Raw genomic sequence first — 12,996 nt, forward strand, 5'->3', positions numbered from 1 at the left:
AGCAGGCACGTTATCAGCAATAACACAAGTCATTTGTTTGGAAACATAAATTGAATTTTGCTTATATTTCTGTTCATGTGCAGGGCCAGTTGGCATTGGGAGTGGTCATACTAGCCAACTTTATGTGGGGATGTTTACATCAATTGGTAAGTATTTCTGAAAAGGAGGTTACTTAAACAGCAAATGGCGGTTGAAGAGCCCACAAAGAAAAACCTTAAACTCAGATATTTAGTATTGCTTTGTTGTATTCTTCCATTTCAAAACCATAAGAGCACTTGGGTGAGGCAGGGTTGATGGTAATGGCACAGAGTGGCAGCATCAGCCAGGTGATGGGGGTGGGGAGGGTGAGGGAAACATGGTGGCAGCACGGTAGCACAAGTGGGCAGCACGGTAGCACAAGTGGATAGCACTGTGGCTTCACAGCGCCAGGGTCCCAGGTTCGATTCCCCGCTGGGTCACTGTCTGTTCGGAGTCTGCAGGTTCTCCCCGTGTCTGCGTGGGTTTCCTCTAGGTGCTCTGGTTTCCTCCCACAATCCAAAGATGTGAGGTTAGGTGGATTGGCCATGCTAATTGCCCTTAGTGTCCAAAAAGGTTAGGAGGGGTTATTGGGTTACGGGGATAGGGTGGAAGTGAGGGCTTAAGTGGGTCGCTACAGACTTGATGGGCCGAATGGCCTCCTTCTGCACTGTATGTTCTATGTTCTATGAGGTTGGGCAGTGTAGTGAAAGGAAACAAAGAGATTGCAAAGCAGAAGAGGAGACTAGAGAGGCATATCTTTTACCATTGGCTTAAAAAAACAATTAATTAAATTATACAACAGGATAGGAGAGAACATGCATGGAATTAGCACCTCCAAGTTTTTCACAGCTAAATACTTTTTAAAATACAATCGCCGTTAAAGTTGCAGCCACTTTACATACAATAAAGCCCAACAAACAGCAAATTAAATGATCTGTTGTTTGAGTGAAGAATACTGGGCAGAATGTCAACAAAACGCCCTGTTTTTCTTCGAGTGATTCCATCAGGCCTTTTGCATCTAACTGAATTAAGACCTCAGTTTTATTCCATTTGATCATAGGGTATGATTATTGCCGGCGAAGCCAGGTTACCATTACCTGCTTTTCGTGAAGCCGCAGGTGTTGAATCTTTCTAAACAGGTTTCTCGATAGGGTGGATGGAATCTTCCCAGCCCTGTGGGGATGGGTCAGAAGGTGAGACCAGGAGGAAATTTGGAAATTAACATGTTGGGTACCAACCTGATGTGTACCCATCTCCCAAGAAATCTTGTCAGAGGAGGGTCAATGTGGCAGTAGGTAATCAATTAAGGGGCCAACTCTTCCTGACGGTGAACAGGCCTTCCAAATGTGCCTGCAGCCTGGCAGGTACATGTAGGCTGCCTCCTGGAAAAGGGTGGGGCGGGGGGCAGGGGGCACCAGCCCCTCTTTTAATCACTATCATGGAGTCCCTGGGATGAGAGGACCACAGCTACAGCCATTTACCATTCTATGGAGGGGTTTACCCTATGGAGGGGTTTGTCCATGGTGTCCTGCCTGCCTCAAGCAGCACGTGCCCCGTGGGAACCTGCCAGCCATCCTTAGCTGGAAGGCGAAGACGAATGCACTTACTTAATTGGCAACAATGTAAGATTGTAAGCCTATGGGCAGAATCTTACCAAAATTTGGCAGTGTCAATTCCGGTGAGAAAACCAGTGCAAGTCCCGCCAGCGCTGAATATTGAGCCTCTTCCACAATTTTTTCAACCACACAGATCACGCTGCACTCGTTGCTGCTTCCTGCTCATTCGCTCGCCCCAGGGCAACTTACTTTATGCACTCAGTGGAGTGCTTCATATAAATGCCGTCCAAGCACCTGGTCCAGATCCATTCAAAGCGATGACTGCCAGGAAGCCAGCACTGCGTTTTTCAGCATGTGAAGAGTTAATGTCATGTTACAATTAGCAATTAGATGGAGCTAGGAACAGTATTATAAAAGGCACTCACTCTGTGAGAGAGTGGAGTAGAGGATAGGAGATTGAAGTGAAGTGCATAGTAGAACTAGAGAGGATGGAATATAGTTACAGTTAGAGTATATAGTGTTAGTGAGTGCAGTTGAATATAATCTATTTGCTTACTAAAAGAGTAAGTGTTGAACTTTAATTAATAGTGTAAATAAATTTAGCTTTGTTGATGAACCTAGCTTCAAATGTCTTTGTGAACACTGTGCTTTCCATCCTGACGACAACCACACTCGTGTCTGCGTGGGTTTCCTCCGGCTGCTCTCGTTTCCTCCACAGTCCAATGATGTACCGGTTAGATAGATTGGCCATCATAAATTGCCTCTTAGTGTCCAGAGATGTGTAAGTGAGGTGGGGTTATGAGGGTAGGGTGGGGAAGTGGGCTCTCCAATTCATACAGTGCTCTTTTGGGGGGTCGGTGCAGACTCGATGGGCCAAATGGTGTCCTTCTGTTCTGCAGGGATTCTACCAAATCTATGCCAGTAGTGTCTCCAAGAGGCTCCACCATCTGTAGTGCTCCTCCCAGGACAGCTATGGGCTCAGCCTCCCCAGCATGGTCCTGTTCCTGGCAGCGGCCCAATCTCTGCTGTTACTCGATTGCTATGATTAGAAAAGCTAACTCGATAGGCTCCTTGATTCTTCAGAATCATATGCTGAAAAGAGGAGAACTCCAAAGTGGGCAATGAGGATTTCTGGCAGACCTCGAAGGGCCTGTTCTGTGCTGCACCCCCTACACCTCTGGGAAATCCGTCCATGCTTCCCCCTTAATGAGTGCATATCACTGAGCCTCACACCCTCCCTCTCGCACTATAGCCACTTCCCCACAAATCTCCTTCTCAACTGCACCTGGATGAGGCGCGTGGACCATATTTTCTGATGCTCTATGAATTTTGCGTCCACATCGCTGATCACACGCACGGCTATTGCGGGTTCAAAATCACCCCCAATATGTGCCGGTTCCTAAATAGCAATGAATTGCTCAGCAACTCTACTGTCATTCAGAAGACAGCATTGCAGCCATAGGTTTCTTCATGGGATAGTATCATCCTGCCGGTCCGACCTCCTTGTCTATAATGTGCACAAGGCTGAAGACAAAGAAGTGTCAGCACTTCCCATCACAATTTTAGGACCCACACAAAAAGGTGTAAAGACACAGCAAAACTCCAATCTTGTCCCAAAACTACCCAGATAACGACGATCATCAAAGTGCAAGAATTTCTTGCTTAATTTTCTTTGACCAAAGATCATTTCCTATTTATGGCCCTTTAGCCTTCACATTAACAGTGATGTCTTTTACCACAGCACTTCTATATATATAGATATATATTTGGCACCGAGTTTATGTCTTGAGCTAGCGCATGTCGCAGCCACTGAAACAAAGCCCAAACTGTACACGCCACTAAACAGTATGACTGTTTTAGTACTGGTACAGGAATCAAGGTTCACATGATCAAGAGAGGAATACAGATAAGGAAGGCCCATATTACCCTATCTGGAAAAAGCTGTAACTTACCATCACAGTATCCAGCTGCTTCTTAAAAGACTCCAAGGTTTTCGGGTAAATCACTCTAATGCACATATTGACCTGCTTTTTGTGAAAAATAACTTGACATCAGGTTCACGTTTGCACCTGCTGCCTCTTCTCCAGGGGTCGTTTGTTGCGCTATCTCTCATACCTATTAACCTTTCTCCTTTCAGAGCCTGGTTATTATGAAGATAATGAATTTGGAATTCGTATTGAAGATATTGCTATGGTAGTAAAGGCAGAAACTAAGGTAACACTTATGAATTTGTCAGTACTGGATCTCTCAAGGGAACCAGTTTCTTTCACCATTCAGTTAGCAGGAAGCCTGATATAAATGTACTACACCTAAAACACACAGGTCTTTCCAGCACCAGCTGGTGCCATCTATTTTAATCTAGAATCCAAATTCTGCCTACCCTCAGCAGAGTCAGAATCGCCTTGGGCGCAGAATCCTTTCCTGTCTGCACATCACCACATGATCACCGCTGGGGGTTCCCTGATGAGCATTATTATCCTTGAAATATAAAATGCATGGAGTGCTGCTTTCTATCATAATATCAGCTGCTGGCTGGAGACAAAATCAAAACAGACACAAATCGACTCCCTGTAACTGAATTCAGATTTGACAAAAGGCAACGGGAAAGATTCTCGGAGGGCTGACACCGAAATCGCAAAACGCAATTGGGCGGAGAATAGGTTCCGACGCTAAAATTGCGGCGGGCGCCAATTTGGTGCCAAATCATCATTCTCCGTCACCTCGTCAATGCGGTGCAGAACACATGTACAGTAAACACCGTTTGCATATCATTAGCAGGCCCCACCCGGTATTCTCTGGGGCCTCTGCGATGCTCCGCCTCAGATCGGCCGAATTCCCAATGGCGTGGTTCATTTGTGCTTTTAATAATCGTGAAACCGCCGACATGGCTGCTAAGGGAGAGAGAGGGGGTTTGGAAAGTGTCCAACATCGCCATAGTTTGGTGACAGTTATGCCGCTGGCCAGGGGGCTTCTGCCAGGGCGGGGAGAGTAGCGGGTGGTGGCCGGGAGGTGGGCTGTGGGGTTGGGATGTACAGGCATGGAACACCATTACCACAGCCGGCAAGTCAGCCATGCAGCTGTATATGCTGCTAACAGCCCCCTGTGAACTTAGGGTCATATATGTGGCCACAGGCCACTATCCTGGGTGCCCTCTAGCCCCAACTGACCCATCAGCTATATGGGCGCACTCCAGCACAACCAGTGCCATCTTGTTGGCTGGGATGAGTGTGTGTGGGGAATGCAATGTCTAAATGCAGCTGCAGCTTGCCAGCCTCTTGAGTGTCAATCATGAACCCAGCGAATAGGGCAGCACGGCGGCCTAGTGGTTAGCACAACCGCCTCACGGCGCTGAGGTCCCAGGTTCGATCCCGGCTCTTGGTCACTGTCCGTGTGGAGTTTGCACATTCTCCCCGTGTCTGCTTGGTTTTCGCCCCCACACCCAAAAATGTGCAGAGTAGGTGGATTGGCCGCGCTAAATTTCCCTTTAATTGGAAAAAATAATTGGGTAATCTAAATTTATTTAAAAAAAATGAACCCAGCGAATCCCACACCATTTTTCATTGGAATCGATTATGTTCCACCTGACGCCGGTTCTCGCCCCTCCACAGTTGCTGAATTGATCCCGGTTCACCACCAGTTTTGCTGTAGTGAAAGTCCACAAATTCTACGTTGGCTTCAGCACTCAGGGCGGGGATTCTCTGATTGCTGACACGAAATTGCATTTGGCGATTGGGCGGAGAATCCCTTTTGATGCCGAAATCAGGGGCGGCGCCTGTTTTCGGATGCTTTGCCCCCTCCAAAACGCCGTCATCTGGGAGTAGTCCGCACGCCATTGGGACGGCCTCAGGACATCACCAGAAGGCCCTCCCCCAATGCTCCGTCCCCAATGGGCAGACTTCCCGACAGCATGGATCACTTTAGGTCTGAGGTTTCGTCAAACTTGCGTGGCAGCTGCGGACTGTGTCCATTGCCGCCACAGTCGGGGGGGGGGGGGGGGGGGGGGGGGGGAATGGTTCCGCTGGCCAGGGGAGCTTCGGCGGGGGGGGTTGGGGGGACTGGTGGGGGGGGGGTGGTCCAGGGGTGGCGAAGGGTGTTACAGGGGGCCACTGTCTGGCAGGCCAGGTCAGTGCGTGACTGATGCCACGTTGTATGGCACGACTGCTGCAGGTCACCGCCGTGCACATGCGCGGCCGCGGTTCACGGCAGTTCTCCGCCTATATCTGCAGGGAACGGCGGGGGTTTTACGTGCCTCAGCTGCGAGCCCCCCACCGCGCGGAGCAACGCCGTCTTTTTGGTCATAATACTAGACACGTTCTCCGAACATCGCCTCAAAATCGGAGAATCCAGCCCTCAATCTCAGAAATGGAGAATCCCGCCCAACATATATATGATGAGCTGCGATAAGGTAGTTTGGGCCTCAGATAAATTTTATGAACACAGTAGATTTCACTTATCCTACTTGAATCCTTTCGTGAGGTTAAGAAGATTATCAGAAACACACAGCAGCTCTGATGCAATCTGTAAAAAGAGAAAAAAAGATAAACACTGTGGTTGCAGACCTTCACATTGAGTTCCAGTGAAGTTCTGCTTTGTAATCACAGCCAGGCATTACTATCCCTTGTGAAAAATACGATGTATATGAGAAGACAACTCTGTATCGTGTGCAATCAGCATCTGTTATTTGTCTGCCCAGCAATGAAGTAAATGCTTACTCCATTTCAGACTTTAGTGATTTCAAATGGAGCAGCTGGAGCTGCAGCAGGAAACCAGTTCTTTTTGTTGTCTAGAAAAAAAACTTCCAAAATGCTTCCGCACATGTTGACAGTTCCTTTCCTGGTCTTTCTACTGGTGCTGATATGGGTAGCACAGTGGTTAGCACCATTGCTTCACAGCGGCAGGGACCTGGGTTCGATTCCCGGCTTGGGTCACTGTCTGTGCAGAGTCTGCACATTCTCCATGTGCCTGCGTGGGTTTCCTCCGGGTGCTCCAGTTTCCTCCCACAAGTCCCAGAAGACGTGCTTGTTATGTGAATTGGACATTCTGAATTCTCCCTCAGTGTACCCGAACATGCACTGGCGACTGGAGGATTTTCACAGCAACTTCATTGCAGTGTTAATGTAAGCCTACTTGTGACAATAATAAAGATTAGTTTCACTTTACAGCAAACTACGTCCTCCATCATTGTATTCTATCTCAGCTGTGGCTCCATTGCTAGCACTCTTTCCAAGACTGGAAGTTTTGGGTTCAGGACCTGCTTTGGGTCTAGAAGTCAAAAATATAGACTGATAAGCAAGTGCAGTACTGAGGGTGTGCCACACTGTCAGAGTCACTGTAGCACGTTAGCACAAGTGATTAGCACTGTGGCTTCACAGCTCCAGGGGTCCCAGGTTCGATTCCCCGCTGGGTCACTGTCTGTGCGGAGTCTGCACGTTCTTCCCGTGTCTGTGTAGATTTCCTTTGGGTGCTCCGGTTTCCTCTCACAGTCCAAAGACGTGCAGGTTAGGTGGATTGGCCATGATAAATTGCCCTTAGTAACCAAAAAAGGTGAGATGGGGTTATTGGGTTACGGGGACAGGGTGGAACTGAGTGCTTAAGTGGGTTGGTGGAGACTCGATGGGCCGAATGGCCTCCTTCTGCACTGTATGTTCTATTTTATCCAGATGAGATAACAAGGGGCCCGATCTGCACATTCCAGTGGATCTAAATATGCCGTTTAAAGAGCAGGGAAGTTGACCTGCCTAAATAGCCCTCAAATCAAAATTACAAAAACAAAGGGCGCGATTCTCCGAAAGGGAGACAAAGTCCCGATGCCGGAGTGAAAACCGGTGTTTCACTCCGGCGTCGGAGCCCGCTCCCAGCCCCCTATTCTCCCGCCCCCAGGGGGCTAGGAGCAGCGTCGGGTATTTTACATGCACTGATCCTTGGCGCCGCATGAAAAGCGGCACCGCGTAAATGACGCGGCCGGCGTCACGTAAATGAAGTAAGTCGCGCATGCGCGGTTGCCGTCCTCCCTGAGGCCACCCTGCAAGAAGATGGTGGATAGATCTTCTGGTGGAGGTCCTCCTTTAGAGAGGTCGGCCCGCCGATTGGTGGGCCCCGATCGCGGGCCAGACCCCATCGGAGGCCCACCCCGGTGATGGAACCCCCCTCCCCCACACACCCCCACAGGCCGCCTCCCGAGCGTTCCCGCACAGTTCCCGCCGGCAGCGACCAGGGCTGGGATTCTGCCCTACCTGGCGGGGCGGGGGGTCCAGGCGTGTTGGAGTGGTGTGAACCACTCCGGCGTCGGGCCGCCCCAAAGGTGCGTAAGTCTCCGTACTTTTAGGGGCCAATCCCTCACATTGAGGGGCTAGGCCCACGCCGGAGTGGTTCCCACTCCGCCGGCTGGTGTGAGTGGCCTTTGGCGCCACGCCAGCCAGGGCCGAAAGGACTTTGCCGGCCGGCGCAAGTCCGCGCATGCGCCGGAGCGCCAGCGGCTGCTAACGTCATACCAGCGCATGCGCTAGGGAGGGAGTCTCTTCCGCCTCCGCCATGGTGAAGACCATGGTGAAGGCGGAAGAAAAAGAGTGCCCCCACAGCACAGGCCCACCCGCCGATCAGTGGGCCCCGATCGCGGGCCAGGCCATCGTGGGGGCACCCCCCAGGGTCAGATCGCCCCACGCCCCTCCCCCAGGACCCCGCGCCTGCCCGCACCGCCAATCCCATCGGTAAGAGAGGTGGTTTACTCCACGCTGGCGGGAGAGGCTAGTCAGCGGCGGAACTTTGACCGGCGCGGGGGGAATGCCGACTGGTGCAGGGCGATTCCCGCCCTCCGCTGAATCTCGGGGGCGAAGAATTCGGGACACGGCGGGGCGGGCGTGACGTCGGCCCCGGGCGATTCTCCGACCCAGCGGGGGGGGTCTGAGAATCCCGCCCCAAGTGTGGACAGCGCCGGCGGGAACCTGTCAGGTTGGAGCAGCTGTTCGGCCCATCCGGGCCAGAGAATGGCGGGGGTACCGGAGAATGGCCGTTGTGAGTGTCTCGGGCAATTCTCTGGCTGGCGCGCGCAGAACCCGACGGGACCGTTCTCGCCGGTTGGGAGAATGGCGGGATGGCATCGGACCGGCGTCGCGCGATAAATGGCCCAGCCGACGATTCTCCCAACCGCCACGGCCTCGGAGAATCGCGCCAAAATTGTGGGATCATTATCATACTACTGCTTGTGAGAGTTTGCTGTGTGCAAATTGACTGCTGAATTTCCTACATTACAACAGTCACCGCACTTCGAAAATACTTAATTGGCTGTAAAGTGCTTGAAAAATCTAGTGCTCATGAAAGGTTCTAAATAAATACAATTTTTTATTTTCTTTCATTTTTAGTAAAACTCATTAAATAGCTAATTGTCCTTGGTACCACGGTTTGGATTTTGAATGCCAAAACATGTGGATTTTTTGATTTCTGGCATTGGTATTTCATTGAAAACTTGGGTCAAAACTAGTTCATTAGATGGCTTGTTGCTGAAATACATTGTGCCATATTCAAGAGTCATGTGAAACAGTAATAACACTAGGCGAAAACAATTCTGTCATAAAATTTGTATGAAATAATTGTTTTAAACATTCATTTATACAGCACATGTTTGGAGGCGTTCCTTACCTGACTTTTGAGCATGTGTCTCTTGTTCCGTATGATCGAAAACTGATCGATTTGTCCATCATGAACAAGCTGCAGGTGAGTTGTTATTTGTGCCTTATCTGCAAAATGATTAAGTGACAGAGCTGGACCTTCTTCATAATGCTGTTTAATATCGCTAATATCTTCGTAGCTATACTTTCGATTCAGACGCTGCTAGTTTCAGAATCTTCTGTTTTTTTTCTTAGAAATTGTATATAAATCAAGGTGAGAGATTTTAATGCCGGTGAATGACATTCATTCCCATTTCAGGTCCTTTGTAATATCCACCGATCACCTCCAACCTGTTTTTGCTGCAGGTTCTCTCCAACAAAGTTTCCTTTAGACAGCCCTATGCCGAGAGAAAAAACCTTCATTCCTTGCATTTTCTATGTTTCTATTTCCCACACCATGCCACCCTATCGGGTTGGCTGAATGCGATTGCCACTTTAATGGCAAATTAAATGCAGTCTCATGCTGTGAGCCATGTCAGTTAGGAATGAAACTTTGCAACAATGATGAAGAAAATTAAGCTTCATCATAAAATGGGCTATGTTGGGACGCGCAAATTGTTTTAAATCACCTTAGTTTGTTCAGTGACATTTTTGCTTGGATTGTCCCCAAAAATGCAATCTTGAGCACAAACCTTTGAGGCTTTTCTGGACAGAAGAAATTGCTCCAGCCATTATGTGGAATACATAGAAACATACGTAGAAAATAGAAGCGGGTGGAGGCCATTTGGCCCTTCGAGCCTGCTCTGCCATTCATTATGATCATGGCTGATCATCAAGTTCAATACCCTGATTCTGCCTTTCCCCCATATCCCTTGATCCCCAAGAGCTATATCTAATTCCTTCTTGAATAAAGGCGTAAATGTAATCAAAATGGAAGTGTTTATAAACAATACTGGAGCAAATTCTTGACAATATTTAATTACACTAAATTAAAAGTCATTGCAAATGACAAAGCAAAGGGCACTGACTGAGATGCGTATTGTAGTTCGCACCTCCGTTTTCAGTAGGGTCAGTTCTATCACGCATCGGGAAGTACAGCTGTAGGTGATGTCTGGGACCAACCTGAGGCATGCAGAAAAGACACGATTGTCTATTATGATGAGCAATCCAGAGATTATTTTTCCTCTATTCTTATGACAAAATGCTTTGAATCTACTCTATACTGCATATTGACAAAGGTCAAAAGTCAGTAGATCATAGGGCAGCACAGTGGTTAGCGCTGAGGACCTGGGTTCGAATCCCGGCCCTGGGTCACTGTCCGTGTGGAGTTTCCACATTCTCCCCGTGTCTGCGTGGGTTTCATCCTTGTCATAATATCCACTCATATATATAGTGAGATGCAGACAGGCAGTGATTGACACATAGGATGACCAGTAAACATACAACACAGTACAGCCAATCACCAGACAGGACAGTACCACTATAAAGCCAGAGGGCACTAGGTCTCCCGTTCTCTCGGGACCCAGCTACTGAGACAGTCAGAGTCCATGAGCTAGCAAGTGCAAACACCATGCGGTAGTTAGTAAGTCTGGTCAGGCTACTACAAGGTCACCAGTCAGGTCAGTATAGTGTCGACCCACAGCTGAATGTGTATAGCAGTTCTATAGTTGAATAAAACAGTGTTGGATCTTCTCCAATGTTAGACGTCTGTTTCTAACTTCCCTGCATCGTGTGCAGTCCACATCAAACCAACCTGCCTAACACATCAAACCAACCTGCCTAAGACATCAATCCTCACAACCCAAAGATGTGCTGGTGAGGTGGATTGGCCACACTAAATTGCCCCTTAATTGGAAAAAAAATAAAAATTGGGTACTCTCAATCTATTTTTAAAAAGTCAGTAGATCATTGTTTTGGGATTTGTGGGCAAAGATTTACAGTCTAAGTCCACATGGCAAAGCACATTGATACAGCAACACAAGCTAATGCTTACAATGCATTCAGAAACCACAATCTCCATTTTGTTACTATGCTTAAAACTTAGATGTTAATTTTTTTTCTCAATGTTCTATTTTCTAGATTGACTGGCTTAACAATTATTATGAGAAGGTCCGGAAGACAATGTCCCCTGAACTACAAGCACAAAACTTAGCAGAGGAATATAACTGGCTTCAGAAGCACACAGAACCATTTTCACACAGTGTCCTTGTGACGTACTCACTTATCAACTTGACTGGGGTCCTCTTGGGAAACCTGCTGTTACAAGGAAGGCTTCTTTAAAAATGCCCCAAATTTTCCCTTTTCACAATCTGCTCACCACAAGGTCCTTCCTTAAAATAGCAGAAAATCCTCTGAATTACATTTGTTAAAAATACAACCCTTATCGGGCCAATTAAAAACGTGCCTATCCCCTATTTCAAAAAAGACGTCATCAATTGCCTCCGAGGGAATCTGTTTAGTTCTCTCAAACCCAAATCTGCTACAGTTGGAACAGCTCAATTCCAGTTGTTTCAGAGTGGTCTGGATAGAACATAGAACATTACAGCGCAGTACAGGCCCTTTGGCCCTCGATGTTGCGCCGACCTGTGAAACCACTCTAAAGCCCATCTACACTATTCCCTTATCACCCATCTGTCTATCCAATGACCATTTGAATGCCCTTAGTATTGGCGAGTCCACTACTGTTGCAGGCAGGGCATTCAACGCCCCTACTACTCTCTGAGTAAAGAACCTACCTCTGACATCTGTCCTATATCTATCTCCCCTCAATTTAAAGCTATGTCCCCTCATGCTAGACATCACCATCCGAGGAAAAAAGCTCTCACTGTCCACCCTATCTAATCCTCTGATCATCTTGTATGCCTCAATTAAGTCACCTCTTAACCTTCTTCTCTCTAACGAAAACAGTCTTAAGTCCCTCAGCCTTTCCTCAAAAGATCTTCCCTCCTTACCAGGCAACATTCTGGTAAATCTCCTCTGTACCCTTTCCAATGCTTCCACATCCTTCCTATAATGCGGCGACCAGAATTGCACGCAATACTCCAAATGCGGCCGCACCAGGGTTTTGTACAGCTGCAACCATGACCTCATGGCTCCAAAACACAATGCCTCTACCAATAAAAGCTAACACACCGTACGCCTTCTTAACAACCCTCTCAACCTGGGTGGCAACTTTCAGGGATCTATGCACATGGACACCGAGATCTCTCTGCTCATCCACACTACCAAGAATCTTACCATTAGCCCAGTACTCTGTCTTCCTGTTATTCCTTCCAAAATGAATCACCTCACACTTTTCTGCATTAAACTCCATTTGCCACCTGTCAGCCCAGCTCTGCAGCTTATCTATGTCCCTCTGTAACTTGTAACATCGTTCCGCACTGTCCACAACTCCACCGACTTTAGTGTCATCTGCAAATTTACTCACCCATCCTTCTACGCCCTTCTCCAGGTCATTTATAAAAATGACAAACAGCAGTGGTCCCAAAACAGATCACGTGGTACACCACTAGTAACTGGACTCGGTTCTGAACATTTCCCATCAACCACCACCCTTTGTCTTCTTCCAGCTAGCCAATTTCTGATCCAAACTGCTAAATCACCCTGAATCCCATGCCTCCGTATTTTCTGCAATAGCCTACCGTGGGGAACCTTATCAAACGCTTTACTGAAATTCATATACACCACATGTCATTCTCTAGATGGCCAAGCAGCAAAAAATGTTGGTTCTGTCCAAGGAAGCATGAGTACCCAGTAAATATTGAGGGAAACTTTCCCATGGATGATCTTTTTCTGCAAATGTTTGTTATTAAACTGGC

The 12,996-nt window shown here is 48.0% G+C and overlaps 1 protein-coding gene across 4 annotated transcripts in view; it reads left to right on the forward strand.

Annotated features, from left to right (window-relative positions):
- The window catches only part of xpnpep2 (X-prolyl aminopeptidase (aminopeptidase P) 2, membrane-bound), a 118,343-nt gene extending 106,545 nt beyond the window's left edge, over positions 1–11,798 (forward strand). For all 4 annotated transcript variants that reach the window (XM_038776065.1, XM_038776067.1, XM_038776066.1 and 1 more), the window contains 4 exons: positions 84–146; positions 3,712–3,788; positions 9,186–9,284; positions 11,258–11,798. In XM_038776065.1, the coding sequence (XP_038631993.1) occupies positions 84–146; positions 3,712–3,788; positions 9,186–9,284; positions 11,258–11,458 (440 nt within the window). In that variant the 3' untranslated portion in view covers positions 11,459–11,798. The remainder of the gene's footprint in view (positions 1–83; positions 147–3,711; positions 3,789–9,185; positions 9,285–11,257) is intronic.
- The last annotated feature ends 1,198 nt before the right edge of the window (positions 11,799–12,996 follow it).

Source organism: Scyliorhinus canicula, chromosome 17 (assembly GCF_902713615.1).
Source record: "Scyliorhinus canicula chromosome 17, sScyCan1.1, whole genome shotgun sequence".
NCBI lineage: Eukaryota > Metazoa > Chordata > Chondrichthyes > Carcharhiniformes > Scyliorhinidae > Scyliorhinus > Scyliorhinus canicula.